The sequence below is a fragment of the Epinephelus fuscoguttatus genome, linkage group LG7 (assembly GCF_011397635.1).
Source record: "Epinephelus fuscoguttatus linkage group LG7, E.fuscoguttatus.final_Chr_v1".
Classification (NCBI taxonomy): Eukaryota; Metazoa; Chordata; class Actinopteri; order Perciformes; family Serranidae; genus Epinephelus; species Epinephelus fuscoguttatus.
In genome coordinates this window covers 4,003,647-4,023,015 of record NC_064758.1, presented here as the reverse complement: position 1 = coordinate 4,023,015, position 19,369 = coordinate 4,003,647, and the positions used below count along the sequence as shown (strand labels likewise).

Below are 19,369 nucleotides of genomic sequence, written 5' to 3'. Positions count from 1 at the left end.
CTGCATTCCACTCATGACAGGCTTTGACATTGTGCATGCTGGCACACTGGAATAGCTTACTGGGACACTAATTGGAACTCAGCCATTGTTAATGCTATCAGTTTCACCTGTGCTTTTCCTCTGATGACTAGTCAAAATGTCTGCTGTGAAAAAGGTCTATTGCATTCACTGGATAAAAAAAAAATTAGACACCTTATCTCGTAATTATGAGATCCTGATCTCGTAATTATGAGAAAAGATCTCCTAATTACGAGATTACAAGATCAGGATCTCGTAATTACGAGATCAGGATCTCATAATAATGAGATCAGGAAAGGTGCCACATTAGCCACTGCTTCGCTGAGAAACACATACTGCACATCCACGAAGGGGGGTCGGAACTACTGTAACCAGCTGCCACTCGGGTGGTGCCATCTTGACTATATCCCATATCTTTATTTTAATGTGTATTTATTGGAAATTACAACGGAGTATTACACTAAGCAAGGACAACAGTGCGCATTGTATATAGGCTATTTTGATCTATTTTATACTTCAGATTTATATTGTTTAGCATTAATTGGTGACAGAAAAGAACGAATTTCATTCTGCAGGGAAACGCGTGTCCTTACTGTGCATATTGAATCTTGAATCTATGTTTTATGAAGACCCTGTGTGCGCTCAGAGCTGTGGCACAAGTTACGCACCGAAATCTGGCGGAAGAAAAATAATCATAAGACGAAAAGTAAGTAGGCTGTGTGTGACTTATGCGCTGATGAAGTGGTGAGTGATCGATGTGCCTGACATCGATTGATTTAGTTTCAGCACCACTGTAGTGGCCAGCTCCTGTTAAGATATAAACAGAATGAAAGCGGACAAGGTAATTACAGAACTTGTCTTGAGAAATAGCTTTCAAATTCAGGGCTCAACAATAAGGATTGCCCGATTGCCCGGGGCAAGTAAAACTCAAGGTCGGGCATGTAAACTAACAACTCACTTATTGGGCAAGTTGCTAAAAATAGTAAAAGTTAATAACTAATTGATAAAATAAATGTATTTTAAAACGTGCTCCTTCGGCTCTAATGCAGCGGTCTCTCTGCCTGAAGTCACAGGCACAGCTGTGTAACAATGTCCTGCCCACAGCCCCAACTGATATTATTTTGCACGACGGACGCTTCATATAATAACAGAACAATATATTATTTATGGTGTTATGTCATCGTGTCATTTCTGTCTCTACATGGTCACGCGTTAACAATTCTCCTCTGCTCTCTGTATCGCGCACGGCGGAGTTCCGCCACACACACACAGGTGAGCAGAGTGTGGAGTGTGGCTCGGGCCGCATTTTCCTGACCAAACCTGACCCCGAGCCCGGCGCAGTTTGTCAGCTGACAAAGTTATTGAAATGGACAGTGTGTAAATAACCACCAACAGACTGCTGTTACGCACAGACAAACACGGCACTCATGCTGAGCTTGTGTTGCGTTCAGGCGTTGTCACGTAAATAACAACTTCCAGCACTTAAATAGGTCATAGCACAAAACAGCAGCATGTCAAGTGACTTTTTACTTTTATTATATTCAATAAAACTGTATTTTCCTAAATCTTGAGACACCTCATATGTAAGCTAGACAGACATTTCACCTGCTCATACTGTGCACACATGTACTGTATGTACTTAGTCCTGAAGAGCCCTTCTGGTGCCAGTAGATACATAGAAACATCCCAGCAGGCTGTGCTTTGCAAGCATACAAAAAAGTTTCACGCATGTGAAATTATTTTTAAAATTATTTTTCATGCGTGTGCTTCATCTCCGCTGCTACAACTCCGTCCTAGGGGAAACACTACTGTGTGCGTTTTATGCAACAGGTGGATGTGGTAGTCTACTGGTAAGCTAAATAGCGTTGAAGTAGAGTAGAGCAGGGCAGAGAGATGGAAGCAAAATATATTAAACCCAGTGTTAATACAGCAGAACTGGAGAGAGGGGTGAAAAATAAATAGAGGTGGGCATGGCTCAAGTAGGGCGCAAAATTATAGACGGAGAATGATTGACAAATTTTTCACTTTAAGCCCTGACAATGTCATATTTGTGTAGGAATTAAGCTACAATACATGACATATGTCGTTTTAATTAATAAATACAGTGTGAATAAAGATTACATAACATAAAAATAACTGCAGTCTGTTAAGAAACTCTTAACAGCAGCTGGCCACTACCGCGGTGCTGAAACTAAATCAATTGATGTCAGGCACATCGATCACCCACCACTTAATCAGTGCATAGGCTAGTCACACACAGCCTACTTACTTTTCATCTTATTATTTTTTTTCTGCCAGATTTCGGTGCGTAACTTGTGCCACAGCTCTGAGCGCACACAGGGTCTTCATAAAGCATAGATTCAAGATTCAATATGCACAGTAAGGACACGCGTTTCCCTGCAGAATGAAATTCGTTCTTTTCTGTCACCAATTAATGCCAAACAATATAAATCTGAAGTATGAAATAGATCAAAATATATACGGTGCGCACTGTTTTATTATCTCCTTGCTCAGTGTAATATTAATATGACTGCCGCGGCTGGATCAGTGAGCGTTTGGTCGCTAAGAAGACTGTCAAGAGCGGGTCAGCTCGATCTTACAACTCCTTCTTAGTAAAAAGATCTTCTTAAGCTAAGAGCGATCTGGGAAACACAGCCATTATCATGTCAACATACAGGGAAAATGTGTCCAGAGTTTATGACATTTACCAGGAGAGCTAGAGCCATTTGACTAAAGCTGACGTTATTACTGCTGTAGCATGATGTTATTAGGCTAAATACTACATTTCTAACAGTGTCTGAGCTGATTTATTGACACAGCATGCTTGTAGGCTGCTGTAACGTTTACAGAGCAAATAACGGGAAATAATGGGATGTGACTTAATCGTGTGAAAATATCGTTAGTGAAACAGAAACAAGCATTAGTTAGGGGACAAGAGTCAAGAGTCGCAAAGACTCACGTAGGCTATGTTAAAAGTTACCTACAACTGGTGTATTTACTGTAGGCTATGTGTCTGGGGTCCTTCGCCTGTGGAACAAGTAACGTGACCACTAATTTGTCCCCAAACGAACGCATGTTTCTGAATGTGAATCATGCAGAATACACCACACAAGAAGGAAAAGGGCCTGAGTTTTCTAGTGTTTAGTGCTTCCCATACATTGACTAATTTGCCCTGCCACAGTCTCCGAAAATTGGCCAGATATAAAATGCCTCCGGTAAATGAACGTCACTCTGTAGCGCACCGGCTGGAGCTCCTACTGGGAATTCTTCGGCTCCACCCTCCCTCCCCCTCACCCTCCCTGGCCTCACCACAGACGTCGCTCTCCTAGCGCTAATGTGAGCCTGAGTTGATAGAGCAGACCGCATTTCTAAGCGGAATATTGAGGAATACTGACATCCACTTCGTGAGCATTCTTGAAAACACCCAGAAAACATCAGTAGAGAATTGTGTGGCTGTATTTAAGACAACTCTGAGCCTGCACGGCAACACACAGCACCATTGAAGTAAGCTCTGAAAACTTTTTCCTTTTCATTTGACTCATGCCTGTCACATCATGTTTGTGTAGTGATGTGAAATACAATCCGGAGTTTTCATGGATCTTTTATTTTGAAAATCGACTGGATACTCTCGTCTTTTCTGCGCCTGACTTCCTGTTTGACTCATTTGGTCTGTGCAAATTGATGTCCAGAAATAGACCCGGCGCGTAATTTTAGCGGAGCGGAGCGCCGAGCCGCTTCTAGGCCGCGGCTGGTGGAGCAGCTTCTTGAATGGCTGCTATTAGCTCCAGCACCCGCGCCTCGGCCGGATCGCGCACGCCACGGATCCAGTGGGTTTCAACTACCTGAGGGCTTTTGAAATGCTCTGATTCAGGGTGCTGTACTTGCAAATCGAGAGGGAGGGAGGAAAGCAGTAATTTGTGCCTGTTTGTGTGTAATTTATTTGAATCTCACCTTTTGTTTTCCTTTCGTTTTGCGTATTTTGTATTGTTTTGCGTATCTGGAACTGTACATGTGAGTGTGAGAATTTTAAAAGAATATTTTGTCTGCACATGATTTTAAATATTAAAATAGCCCTCCAGAGGCAGATCAGTACGTCAGTCATTTTTCTTTTGATTACTGAAATGTTTAACCACTAATACTTGGCCGTATTTTAAGTGTAACCCTTCACCATAACATAGTACAACTAGTGTTTTTATCAGTAAAAATGGAACATTTTTCACACATAAAAAGCACAAGGTTGTTGAAATCTAGGCATATTCTGCCATCATAACTTTGCTCTCAGAATTCACCAGATTGATGCCTTTAAATCAAATACAAAATTTTCTCCCGGGGGAGCATGCCCCCAGACCCCCTTACACATATACAGTGGGTACGGAAAGTATTCAGACCCCTTTAAATTTTTCACTCTTTGTTTCATTGCAGCCATTTGCTAAAATCAAAAAAGTTCATTTTATTCCTCATGAATGTACACTCAGCACCCCATCTTGACAGAAAAAAACAGAAATGTAGAAATTTTTGCAAATTTATTAAAAAAGAAAAACTGAAATATCACATGGTCATAAGTATTCAGACCCTTTGCTGTGACACCCATATTTAACTCACATGCTGTCCATTTCTTCTGATCCTCCTTGAGATGGTTCTGCTCCTTCATTGGAGTCCAGCTGTGTTTAATTAAACTGATTGGACTTGATTAGGAAAGGCACACACCTGTCTATATAAGACCTTACAGCTCACAGTACATGTCAGAGCAAATGAGAATCATGAGGTCGAAGGAACTGCCCAAGGAGCTCAGAGACAGAATTGTGGCAAGGCACAGATCTGGCCAAGGTTACAAAAGAATTTCTGCAGCACTCAAGGTTCCTAAGAGCACAGTGGCCTCCATAATCCTTAAATGGAAGAAGTTTGGGACGACCAGAACTCTTCCTAGACCTGGCCGTCCAGCCAAACTGAGCAATCATGGGAGAAGAGCCTTGGTGAGAGAGGTAAAGAAGAACCCAAAGATCACTGTGGCTGAACTCCAGAGATGCAGTAGAGAGATGGGAGAAAGTTCCACAAAGTCAACTATCACTGCAGCCCTCCACCAGTCAGGGCTTTATGGCAGAGTGGCCCGACGGAAGCCTCTCCTCAGTGCAAGACATATGAAAGCCCGCATAGAGTTTGCCAAAAAACACATGAAGGACTCCCAGACTATGAGAAATAAGATTCTCTGGTCTGATGAGACCAAGATTGAACTTTTTGGCGTTAATTCTAAGCAGTATGTGTGGAGAAAACCAGGCACTGCTCATCACCTGCGCAATACAGTCCCAACAGTGAAACATGGTGGTGGCAGCATCATGCTATGGGGGTGTTTTTCAGCTGCAGGGACAGGACGACTGGTTGCAATTGAAGCAAAGATGAATGCGGCCAAGTACAGAGATATCCCGGAAGAAAACCTCTTCCAGAGTGCTCAGGACCTCAGACTGGGCCGAAGGTTTACCTTCCAACAAGACAATGACCCTAAGCACACAGCTAAAATGACAAAGGAGTGGCTTCGGAACAACTCTGTGACCATTCTTGACTGGCCCAGCCAGAGCCCTGACCTAAACCCAATTGAGCATCTCTGGAGAGACCTGAAAATGGCTGTCCACCAACGTTCACCATCCAACCTGACAGAACTGGAGAGGATCTGCAAGGAAGAATGGCAGAGGATCCCCAAATCCAGGTGTGAAAAACTTGTTGCATCATTCCCAAGAAGACTCATGGCTGTACTAGCTCAAAAGGGTGCTTCTACTCAATACTGAGCAAAGGGTCTGAATACTTATGACCATGTGATATTTCAGTTTTTCTTTTTTAATAAATTTGCAAAAATTTCTACATTTCTGTTTTTTTCTGTCAAGATGGGGTGCTGAGTGTACATTCATGAGGAATAAAATGAACTTTTTTGATTTTAGCAAATGGCTGCAATGAAACAAAGAGTGAAAAATTTAAAGGGGTCTGAATACTTTCCGTACCCACTGTATATATCTTATTGTTCAGACTTAGATATTTGACCGTACTTGTATGTGCCCCTGTATCAAAAGGACTGGCCCTAGCTTGGTCCCCCCATTGAAACTGGCCTAGAACCGCCACTGCTCATAATTACGAGATCAGGATCTCATAATTACGAGATAAGGATCTCGTAATTATCTCGTAATTACGAGATAAGGTGTCTAATTTTTTTTTTTTTTATCCAGTGAATGCAATGCACTTCCGTAGTACTGTACTGGCTGCTAGTTAATTCCTAGCTGGCCAGCATTGCAATGTTTTAGTAGTAAGCCATGCTCTAAGCGGGATAAATTATCATATGCTCCCTGGGATAAATCCATTCCCCTGTCAGGAGTTATTTTTCAACAGTCTCCGGCTCACTATACATTATCCCTTACGTGTCTACTGTTGTTTGTACTGATACTGTACATATTGGTATAATTTACTGTGAGTTGTTTGTACTGGTACTGTGCATTCTGGTATAATTATTTGGATTACTATTCGTTTTTTTCTTTAGATAAATCTGATAATTGTTGCTCGGTCTCTTTACTCATTTATTCAGTGTCCACACACCTTCTCATTCTGCATATACATAGAGGTATATACTGGTGGCTTTACAGCCTACATTTTATTGATTATCTCTGATCCCCACGGTCAATTTGGTCATTGTGACAGTGTGAGCAACATCGCTGACACTAGGTGGCGCCAAGCGAAAAAAAACAACGAGTCCTATCTGTTGCCTCTTTAAGGGGATCATTTAATTTCAACACTCACAGTGCGCATACAACCAGGAAAAGTTTTTATATTTCTCTATATGTGGAGTGAAGCTATGTAATAGCTTGAATGTGGAACTTAAGCAATGTCCAAACATACACCAATTTAAAATTAAGTATATGTTAAGTATATGATATTCAGGAGGTACAGGCATGAAGAAGGGGTTTGACATTCACCAGGTGTTTACAGGGATTGCTGTCTACTTTCTCTACTTATTTTTTTTTAATTCTTCTGTAAATAATATATTAATATCTAAATAAGTAGATGTTTGTTTATAGGTATGTGGGTCTACACATATGTTTAAACTGGAAGAATTATATATAATCATATTTTGTTATATATAATCATATTTTGTATATTTTATATGTTCATTTATGTATTACAAAAAGAAAGCAGATCAATATGAGAGGCCCCCTGAGACATATTTCATACTTGGTTTCACAAGTAACATCATACTCTCATACATACACCACTATATTCTCACACAAACACTACTGTACTCTCTTATATTTATCATCATGTTTTCCAACAGCCAACAGCTTCACTGTTGCTCCCTGTCCGCCATCTTCTCATATTATGATTGGGAAGGCGGGCCAAGTCCGTCCAATCCCGCTTCTTCTCACTTCATCAAAACTAACCAATCAGGACCTGAGAATTCAGTACTATTTCCGTTTCAATCAAACTCCCTTCCGTTTCAGTCAAACTCTCTCACACAAACAACCATTCTCATTCACATACCCTATCATTCTGTCTTACTCTTCTGTCATTTTGTTCCTTACACATGATTATTTGCATTCACATGTACAACTAATTTCTCTTACATATGCTATCATTCTGTTTCGAATATAATATTATTCTCTCATAAATATAGTAGAACTTTGTTTTACATATACTGTTACTTTCATGTACATACAAACATATTTACATAGGCTACATATAATATTATCCTATGTTACACTAAGAGTATGACAGTAAATAAAAGAAAACATGATGATAAATATAAGAGAGTATAGTAGTGTTTGTGTGAGAGTATAGTGATGTATGTATGAGAGTATGCTTGTGCATGTAAGAGGGTATAATAGTGTTTGTGTAAGAGTATAGCGGTGTATGTATGAGAGTATGATATTACATCTGAAACTAAGTATAAAATATGTCTCAAAGGGCCTCTCATAGATCAAGGTGAATTAGACAAAGTGTGATTTTTACTGATTTTAAAAATTGTATATTAAGAAAAGCCTGAGGTACAGGTATATAGCGAAGCTGTCTGTTTCATTAGCACTCAATGACTTTAAGGGGTGGGATTTAATAAGTTTATACTTCCTCCCACTCCTTTTTTTGATGTGTACATTAAAGTGACCATGCATTGGCCATTGCTTTTATAGTATACTTTTCATTGTTAGTATATGTTAGTATATATTTCTTTCTTTCTGTCTGTCTGCTTGTTTGTATATTCATCTTTTTACATGTTCAAAATGAAATATCAAATCAAATCCAATTACTTTTCTGTATTTTGTAACTGGAATTTTTCCTTTATAGGAGACTAGTTCAAAAATGCTTGGGGGCTCTTCATTTGAAATGAGGGCTTTTAATTTGAAACAGAAGTGGCTGCACTCACTCAGTCAAGGATTTCTGACAATATAGCTCTGAACCGGTTGTTGTAGTTGAGCCAAAAAGTTCATGTAAATACATGCTAAAATGTAGAATGGTATACTTACACGCAGTAACTCTGCAGAGGGAGCCTGCTTTCTCTACAGCTGTACCCACTAATCAGCTTCCTTTTGCTTAGATAAACACAACCCTCCCCTCTCTAGCTGAGGTCACTGATGTATGTCCCTGTATACTGGTGGAGGCTGTACAGCCATTAGCCACTATTAGAGCCAAGTCCCGCCCATAACAATAGTCTGTAAAACATCCTATTGTGCCGAGCCACAAAAACTGGTTAAATGTACAAAAAGGCTGTTTATGAGTCAATATTTTCCAGCCATAAAGACATAAACTGCTGTACTGCTGACAGCTTACTGACACATCAAATCTCTCTTTTTATTTTATCTTGAAGTTGAGATTATTCCAGAATATTACTGTATAAAACGCTGATGGAAAATTAAAAGTGCAGCTGGGGAAAATAGAGAAAGCTGGCATAGAAATGAGTGCAAGCATGATAGCTTAAAACTGTTGACTTGCAGACTGAACAGCACTTGAATTTGTTTAGTGCTTGTTCCCTCGTTTTGTGTCTTTATACCGCAGGAGATATTCATGGTCTAATTATCAAAGTAGGCAGACTTGCATGTATGTGCTTCACTCACCTAATCCAAGACAAGACACTCTCAGGCCTGATTTGCCCAGATTTCTGTTGACAAAAAAGAAACAAAAATCTAAGTACAGCGAGAACAGCATATCATAAAGTATATATCACATTATTAACATATTCTATTTCAAGTATCAAGTGCATAAAAATGCAAATCATGTTTGATTTTCTGGTGCTGTTTTTCACACAGGCTATGTACAGTTAACCTGGTTTCACTCCAGAGTGTTGAACTTAAGTTAAGGTGGTAGGGTGGGCAGGAGCGATGGTGACTGGGTCCAATATCCACTGACTTTCGACCCGGGAGGTCAGAGTTTGCTTATGATTGTGAAGCCAAATCCTGTTCTTTTTTCCCAAACCTGACCATGTGCTTTTGTTGCCTAAACCCAACCACATGCGAGTGTTGGGAAATGTAACCACGTGTGTTTGTTGTTGAAGGAAAAAAACATCAATTTGCGGTGTTCTATTGACGTAGTGTGTTCATTTTGATAGAGACTCTATGCAAATGGTATATTTCCTGTGAAAATAGAAAAGTATTTTGAAAACACATAATGCATGTAACAGGCTAAAGTTGACACGACGTCCCAGAACATCAACAACTAGAGCACCCAAGGTAGCTTGCATGTCATATGTTGGCGTGGAAAGTCCATGATCAAACATTGATATGTGACAAGGTCGGAGTGAGAATGCGTTGGTGCAGTAAATGGTTCTACAGTCCTTACTAATGTCTTTTGCTGAGCCGTACAATTAATGTACTTGCCAGACAACATATCATTATTAGCTGGGATTTTAATACAATGAATTAATCCCTTGATGATTCAAGCACAACTGGCAAATTAAGAATATCCAAAATTTATCAATTGTTTTCCATATTACACTTATTTTTATTAGCAGCACAATCCTGACCAATGTATCAGACACCATAAAACATCAATCAACAAACAATCATTATTAGTGAAATGGCACAGTGCACTCTACATTATACACGTCTGAACAAAAATGCTTGTAGGACTCTAGGTATACAGTGCCTTGCAAAAGTAAATACCCCCTTGACATTTTTACCTATTTTGTTGCATTAAAACCTTTAATTCAAATGGAACTTTATTGGGATCTTTTGTAATGACAGTACACAAAAAATTCTGAAAAAGAAAGGCACATCTGTATTCACCCCTTTGCTATGTTGCCCCTGAAAAAGACTGGGTGCTATCAATTAGCTTCAAAAGTCAGATGATTAGTTATAGCAAGTCCACCTGTGTTCAATGTAAGTGCCATGTGATCTTAAGCCCCTTTTGCAGTCAGGTCAAAACACTGGTGAGGACAACGAGCACGCAAATGAGCTTCCCTGAGATGGTTTCTGACTGTTTTTTTTTTTCAGTTGTGCAAACCAATTGTTGTATCAGCCATCCGGGGAGCTGGTATCAGACAATCCTACTGGTGAAGAAGCTGGATGTGGAGGTCCTGAGCTGCAGTGGTTCCATGTGGTCTGCAGTTGTGAGGCTGGATAGATGTTCAGCCAGATTTTCAGAAACCACATTGTAGACAGAACATTCTGTTCTTGGGCAACAGCTCTGGTGGACATTATGACAGTCAGCAAGCCATTGGCACACTCCATGAATACTTGTGATATCTGTGGCCTTGTGTTATATACACATTTTATAGTGGTCTTTTATTGTGACAATCTGAAAGCACAACTGTGTAACCTTGTTGTTTAGTCAGCATCTTGATATGCCGCATGTGTCAGAAGAATAGGTTATCTTGGCAAAGAAGTGCTCAGTAACATAGGTGTAGTGACCCCCTTTGCTTAACAATCAAGGGCACCTGGTTGCTGATGGTGAGGATGTTTCGCCGCATGTAAATGACATGTCCACTCTACAGCTTTGATCAACAATAATCATGGTGCTGTTTATTGTTCACATTTTTTAGGTCCGCAGTTTCCAATACGAGCCAAACTTTCACTTTTACCAATAATTGTCTGCTTACCAATGCAGATGCAGATTTACCAATTCAGAATAAAACAAACACCATTCAACGACACGCCACGCCACGCCACGCCACGCCACGCCACGGTCTAAAACTATTTGCTTCCCTTCCATCAGCCAAACCTGAGTGCATTACCTGGCTGATTATATGACCTCTCACAGTTCACAGCAGGGATGCCCCTAGTGGTGGGAAGCTCACAGCAAAGATAAACAAATAAAAATAAAAATTAAAGCTGCAAGCAGAGTTGGGCGGGATGTTGGACTCACACCGTTTTGGCCTCCAGCTCACGCAGACAGTGAAATTATTCGTAAGAGTCGAAATGTCGATAAAACAAGCACTGTCAAGGGCACGCAAGGTCATTTTTGGCAACAGAGGAACTTTATATTACAGTATGTTACAATATGTATTTAACAGTCATAATCCCAAAAGTAGCAACAGTATTATCTGTAATAAAGGCTGTAGTAGTATGTGGGAGACAGAAAACACTGATATATAGATAAATACTGTTTCAAATGAAGATTCTGCTGCTTTAAGCTGTCCTTCAAAACCCACACACACAGAGGGCTGTTTGTATCAGAGTGAATGCGTTGTCATGGCGATTAATGACTTGCATGCAGCAGAGGGAAAGACAAGCTGTGTGACAGCAGGCAGATGGAGATGGCTTTAAAATGTGTCGAACTCCTCCCTTGAATTCCCAAATTGTGGGTCCAATCATCAGTCTGAGCTTACCAGCAGAGAGATAAACTTGTCCCGAATGAGGCCATATAGTTTTTATTTAGTTTGTGAAGTCAAAAATGTGATCTTGGTCGCAAGTTTAAGATGTCTAGCTCACAGCTGACAATTTCTCCACATTTGCTCATGTTACTTCCAGAGGATTTAGGTCAGGGTTGTTGTGCAGTTTGTAGGTCTCGATGAGACGAACAAGCCAGTTTTGGTTTGATCTTTCTACGACATTCCTACGGGCTGCAGCAGCCATTTAAGTGTGCCTAAGTGGCGCTAGAGAGCCCATTTTGGCACTTTTGGGGTAATTTTTTTCATTTTATCAAATTTTTCGCCAATAATTACATGCATGCCAATTTTGGTGAGTTTTTGAGCATGTTTAGGGGGGTCAAATGCTGTTTTTTTGCACACCAATGGGGCCCCATGTCATGCAGTAGGTGCCCTTTTTTCCTAGCCTGGTTCCAGACCATAGACCCCGCCCACTCAACTGAGTAGGGTTGCATCTCTGGTCTGGCATACTTTAATGAATTTGCGATTTATCTCGTCCAAACGCTGGACGGACCAATGAACGCCGGGGCTCTAGCGATTAGCCAATCAGCGCCACTCTGATGTCAAGCTGTACGCCGGTGGGTAACTGGTGAGGATAGCAACAATGGCGACCGCTACAGATCCTACAGACCACATTAACGATGCTATCAAGGTATTTCGCCACTACTCACGTTAATGAAGGACCAAATTAAGGAAGCTGCTAAACTGGATTTAATGGTGATGCAGCTGGGCGTGCACGACAACAGAGACATTTTAAACGGGCAATGCTCGCTTGTTTTCGGCACCCCCGAGGCATGGATACTAATGACGTCAGATTCTGGGTGAGTCGTTGATCTCTACTGACTGGTTAGGGAAAAATCAAATTCCCTCCCCCTTGTAAATCGCCTTCAATGGAAGCCAAGTCAGACTGAAGGTTGTGGGAGCTTCAGTCTGACACTCAGGCTACTTTTTTCCTTGTGCCCCTGCCCTTCAAACATCCTGAGAGAAGGAGAGAGAGAGAGAGAGAGAGAGAGAGAGAGAGAAGCTGTGTGAGAGCAGGCAGATGGAGATGGCTTTAAAATGTCTCAAAGTCCTCCCTTTCATTCCCAAACCGTGGGTCCAATCGTCAATCTGAGCATATCAACAGAGAGATACACTCGTCCCGAACGCAAACATATAGTTTTTTATGTTTGTGGAGTCAAAAAATGCGATCTTGGTGCAAGTTTCAGATGGCTGACAATTTCTCCACATTTGCTCATATTTCTTTTAGAGGCACTAACTGACTTCCTGTTGGATTTAGATCAGGGGTGTGGGTCAGCGTGATTTGTAGGTCTCGAAGAGATGAACAAGCCAGTTTTGGTTTTATCTTTCTACGACATTCCTACGGGCTGCAGTGGCAATTTTAGTGTGTCTAGGTGGCGCGAAGATCATCAGGAGGTTTTGTGGCACCTTACCTGTAAGAGCCCATAAAATTCGAAAAAAAAACAGTTCGAGTAATTACAAAGTTATTCAGAGAATCTGTTCAGCAGGAGTTGGCCTGTTATGTGTGTGTGTCTGAAGCCAATACAATAAACGGTTTAGGAGATGGTAGTTTTTGAAAAAGTTTGAAAAAAAAATTTTTTGAGGCAAAATCTTACTTTGAAAGGGCAAATAGCTAACTTCCTGTTGGGTTTAGGAACGTGATTTGTAGGTCTCAATGAGACGGACAAGCCAGTTTTGGTTTTGTCGTAGAGAGACCAAACCAAAACTGGCCAGTTTTGGTTTGGTCTCTCTACGACATTCCTATGGGCCGCAGTGGTCATTTTAGTGTGTATGAAAGCTCTGTTATACATCATTTTATTGTAATTTTTCGCTGAGAAAACATTGGATTACCAACAAGTGTTTGGCCTTGTCGGAAAGCTACAATTCTGCTGTTTCTGCTGATATGTGTGGCTTCTCGCTATGACGAAAACTCAAGCTTTTGATAACTTTTCATCTTCAAGGTCTTGGGATGGGACAGACCATGGTTTGAAGTCAATCGGATGAAATCTCTAGGACTAGTTCGTTCATTTAGGACCCCTGTAAATGGCCAAAAATGCACCAAAATTGCACAGTAAATTCAAAATGGCCGACTTCCTGTTGGATTTAGAGCATGCCTCCAGGAGGCTTTTTTGTACGTCTCTGGGCGTTACATAAGCCTGCCGAGTTTCATACATGTAGGTTAAAGTAGCTTCAGGGGCTGTTTCCTCAAACTTTTGTAGGGGGCGCTACTGAGCCATTTTTTGGAACCCGCACACGAGACCCTTAAAATATCAAATTTTTCACCAGTTCTGAGATGTGTGCAAAGTTTCATGAGTTTTCGGGTATGTTAAGCCTCCCAAAAAGGCTATTCATTTGGAGGAATAATAATAATAATAATAATAATAAAAAATCCTTGCATTTCAATAGGGTCCTCGCACCGCTAGGTGCTCGGGCCCTAATAATAATAATAATTAAAGCTGCAAGCAGTTGTGATCGGGCCCTTGCTCCCTCATGCAACCGCAGGGGCCTGAGGCATGCGGAGGCTGTGGTGCGAAGCGAGAAGGGAGAAAAAACCTGGCAGGAGCGAAAAAACGCAATGTTTCCTTCATCCACCAGGTGGCGCTACGAGCGTAACCAGATGTGGGCAGGTGCGTTTAGGGGTGGACCGTTATCACACGTGATGTTTCGAGCAAATCGGACAATGTAAATGTATAGTAGGGCATTTCCTATTTCTACAAGGGGGCGCCATGAGCAAGATTGCCTACGAGCATATGGAGGCATTGAGGGCGGGGCTCTGCTCTGAGAGAGCTGCTTCAATATGCATGGCGATGCATCATATATGGTGGTGCCGTGGAGACCACGACCCTTGACACAGAGAAAAGCTTTTAATAGCTTTTGATCAGCATGGTCTCTGGATGATTTGTAAAAAATTTGAAGTCGACTGGATGAAATCCCTAGGACTAGTTCGTTAAAAAACAATGTGGAAATTACGCCAAAATGACAAGTCAAAATCAAAATGGCCGACCTCCTATTTGGAGTAGACCTTTGGTGCCAGAGACTTTTATGTGCGTCTGGACAACATACACATGTGTACCAGTTTTCATGTTCCAACTCCAAAGAACACCCTATGGGGAGGGGTTTTTGAAAATTTCAAGGGGGCGCTATAGAGGCATTTTGTCCCTCCCATGGGCGACGCCCCTATCAGATGTAAGGGCTTGCCATTCTTGACCTGTGTGTCAATTTTCATGAGGATATGAGGTTGCTGAAGCCATCAAAAAGCCAAACGTATTTGGTGGCGAGGGAGGCGCCATAGCGGCCACGCCCCTTGACACAGAGAAAAGCTTTTAATAACTTTTGATCAGCATGGTCTCTGGATGATCTGTAAAAAATTTGAAGTCGATTGGATGAAATCCCTAGGATGAGTTCGTTAAAATACAACATGTGGAAATCACGGCAAAATTCATTCATTCATTCATTCATCTTCTAACCGCTTCATCCTCTTGAGAGTCGCAGGGGGGCTGGAGCCTATCCCAGCTGACATCGGGCGAGAGGCAGGGTACACCCTGGACAGGTCGCCAGACTATCGCAGGGCTGACACATAGAGACAAACAACCATTCACGCTCACATTCACACCTACGGACAATTTAGAGTTATCAATTAACCTAGTCCCCAATCAAAATTTATTTGGTTATTAGTATCTTTCGACACTTTTCACTCAAGCTCTTTTACTGCTGTTTTACCAACCCTTAGAAGTATACATCCAGCTCTGTGGATTGTGCCTATTTTTATCTTTTTGGGAAGCTACCCTGCTCTGGCCTACCCTACCTTTTAGGAGCTGCTGCAGTGGGGCTAGTCTTTAGCCCAGATCTGAAGCAAGGAAGACTGAGACCCAACACCTGCTATTGTGGGGCTTGACTTTAGCCAGGAACTACTGCGTCCTGCATCTGCCTGACCTGCTCCAGCCTGAGGCCCTCACCATCCACCCTGCTCAGCAGCCTGAGGCCCTCACCATCCACCCTGCTCAGCAGCCTGAGGCCCTCTCCATCCACCCTGCTGAGCAGCCTGAGGCCCTCTCCATCCACCCTGCTCAGCAGCCTGAGGCCCTCACCATCCATCCTGCTCAGCAGCCTGAGGCCCTCACCATCCACACTGCTCTGCAGCCTGAGGCCCTCTCCATCCACCCTCCTCAGCAGCCTGAGGCCCTCACCATCCACACTGCTCTGCAGCCTGAGGCCCTCACCATCCACCCTGCTCAGCAGCCTGAGGCCTTATCTATTGTTTGGTGATGGCTGGTGGAGCTGTGAACATGGCTCATATCCTGGTTCTTCTCTGCCTCATGTCTGTGTTGAATTCTGAAAAGTACTCTCATCATGAGGAGTTGAGTGGGCTCATGACTGTCTTGTCACCTGTGGTGAGTGTTCCTTGTAAAAGTTCCGGTGTGTTACACAAACAATTCCATTTTATTTTGTTATCCGAGCCTACTAGCTCGTTTAACTTTGGTTGTTGCGCTCGATATCCTTCCATTATGGTTCTTCAGGACTGCTTCTTGAACTCTGACACGCTTTTGTACCTTGCTAATCATGTTAAGGTAAAGGATGCGTTGTGTGCTTCGACTATAAGAAGAAGATGCCTGATTTTTTTTGTTATTATTGCTTTTTGGTAACGTGCAGCTAAACCCCGGTCTGACTAATATTGCCACTCCGGCTGACTTTAAGTCAAGATCCGGTTTGGGCCTCCTTCACCTTAATGTACGTAGTTTGTTATCCAAACTTGATTTTATTCGGATCTGGGCTGAATTTACTGATGCTGACATTATTGTTTCAGCAGAAACGTGGCTTACCAAATCTATCTCTGACTCTGACATTTCCATAAATGGTTACAGTATATATTGTACTGACCGACCTAAGAGAGGTGGTGGTGTTGCCATTTATGTGAAAAATAAGTTGTGTGCATCCTTGCTGGTATCTAAATCAGTTGGTAAACAATTTGAATTTTTGGCATTAAATATTGAGGTGTCTAAGGGCCTTGTAGTTACGGTGGTTGGCTGCTACAAGCCCCCTTCATCTGTCAGTGAGTCTTGGACCTTTCTGTCAGGCCTTTTACATCAACTTGATAACAAGGAAATTGTTTTACTTGGTGACTTAAACTTGGACTGGTTAACGTCTGTGTCAGAGGACTTAAAGGACCTTTGTGTCTCATTAAACATTACTCACATTGTGGATAGTCCCACCTGTCTTAACATTAAATGTCCCAGTAAGTGATCTTTGATTGATCTCATTTTGACAAATGTCCCTCATAAATACTCTGCTGTGAGAGTATTTATTAATGATGTTAGTGACCACTGTGTTGTGGCTGCAATTAGAGACACAAAGGTTCTGAAAGGTAAACCACGTGTCATTATTAAACGTGACACTAAGCACTTTGTTGAACAGGTTTTTTATTTGACTTGTTTTGAGTGGAGCAAAATTTATTTAATTGATGATATTGAAATTCAGTTCAATCAATCAATCAATTTCATTTATAAAGCCCAATATCACAAATCACAATTTGCCTCACAGGGCTTTACAGCATACAACATCTCTCTGTCCTTAGGACCCTCACAGCAATTGCTTGGACATATTTTTATCAAGGTTTCAAGGAAATGATAGACAAACATGCACCTCTGCGTAAGTTTAGAGTGAAGGGTCAAGATAACCTCTGGTTTACAGCAGAATTATCTAGTCTTCTGCACAAAAGAAACAAGGCCTGGGCGAAGGCTAGAAAGACAGACTCTGAGACTGACTGGCTCCATATCAGGCAACTTAGAAATAGTTTTACTTCTCAAGTTAAGAGTTCTAAATCTAAGTATTTTCTTTCTGTTAACACTGAAAACTTGAATGATCCTAGAAAATTCTGGAAAGCTATTAAAGCTTTATCTGTCAGTGGAAATCAAAATGAATTGCCCCCCTGTATTGCCACAGAATCTGGCACTATATCTGACAGACCCACTATGCTTAACTGTTTTAATGAGCATTTTGTATCTTGTGGCTCACTGTTCAACTCCATTTCTGACTCTGCTTCTGTGTGCACTTCAGTTCCTGATTCTGTCCAAAGTGGCACAGATGAACCTTTCTGCTTTTCCCCATTTTCGGTTACTGATGTACATGAAGCCTTGACCAAGTTAAATCCTAAGAAACCTGCTGGCCCTGACAACTTGGAACCCTTTTTCTTAAAAATAGCTGCAGATTTTATTGCACCACCTCTGACTTATCTTTTTAACCTTTCTGTTAGCTTTAACTCGATTCCAAAAAATATGGAAATCAGCCTATGACCTCCCTCTACATAAAGGAGGAGAACCTAGTTGTTTGAATAACTATAGGCCAATTTATAAATTGTCAGTTTTAGTTAAGATTCTTGAAAATTTGGTGAGTGAGCAGTTAAAGGAGTTTTTAGGCACAAATGACATTCTTTCTAAGCATCAGTCTTGCTTCAGAAAGAAACACAGCACTATAACAGCAGCTATGAAGGTGGTGAATGATCTAATTGACTCTGCTGATGAGAAGCAGTGCTGTGCAGCACTATTTATTGACCTTTCCAAGACCTTTGATACTGTTGACCATCTCATTTTGTGACAAAGATTGTCTAATATTGGTATTTCTGATCAGGCTCTGGGTTGGTTTGTGAACTATCTGTCAGAAAGGTCGCAGTGTGTTCAATTTGATGGGCTCACCTCTGAATGGTTAAACATTTGTAATGGTGTACCGCAGGGTTCTGTGTTAGGTCCGCTATTATTTTCAATTTATATTAATAATTTGGGTCATAATGTGGGTGGAGCTCATTTTCAATTTTATGCAGATGATACAGTGGTATACTCTGCTGCCCCCTCCATCATGGAGGCCCTTGCCAAATTGCATACCGTTTTTAATATCTTCCAGATTCAGCTTTTTCAACTAAAATTGCTTTTAAATCCTGACAAAATTAAGGTAATGTTGTTTTCGAACAGGTCAGAACCTCACAACACCTTAGATATTGTTACAACTCAAGGAAAGAAACTAGATTATCTCCTGCTATAAGTATCTGGGCATATGGATAGACAACTGCCTGTCTTTTAAACCTCAGGTGAATAATCTTCTTAAAAAGCTGAGGTTGAAATTAGGGTTTTATTTTGGAAACAAGAGCTGTTTCTCCTTTGAGGCCAGAAAGAAACTAATTTCTGCAACCTTTTTACCACTTCTTGATTATAGTGATATTTTATACATGAACGCTCCAGTCTATTGTTTGAGGATGTTGGACACTGCGTATCACAGTGCTCTGAGATTTGTCACAAACTGTGCAGTATTGACTCATCACTGTACTCTGTATTCCAGGATTGGCTGGCCCTCACTGATTATGCGAAGGCTCAGTCACTGGTACCTGTTTATCTATAAAGCCATGCTAGGCATGCTCCCTTCTTATATCTGCTCTTTGATTGTTCAGAAAGCTGGTGGTAGCTATAGCTTGAGATTGCAAGATGTTGTGCTATTGTCTGTACCAAGTGTAAGGACTGAACTGGGAAAAAAGGCCTT

General features: G+C 41.3%; 1 protein-coding gene across 1 annotated transcript in view; it reads right to left on the bottom strand.

The window, feature by feature from the left end:
- The window catches only part of LOC125892021 (voltage-gated potassium channel subunit beta-2-like), a 202,408-nt gene that overhangs the window by 157,773 nt on the left and 25,266 nt on the right, over positions 1-19,369 (bottom strand). The window contains exon 6 of the mRNA XM_049581741.1: positions 9,099-9,142. Coding sequence (XP_049437698.1) covers positions 9,099-9,142 — 44 coding nt within the window. The remainder of the gene's footprint in view (positions 1-9,098; positions 9,143-19,369) is intronic.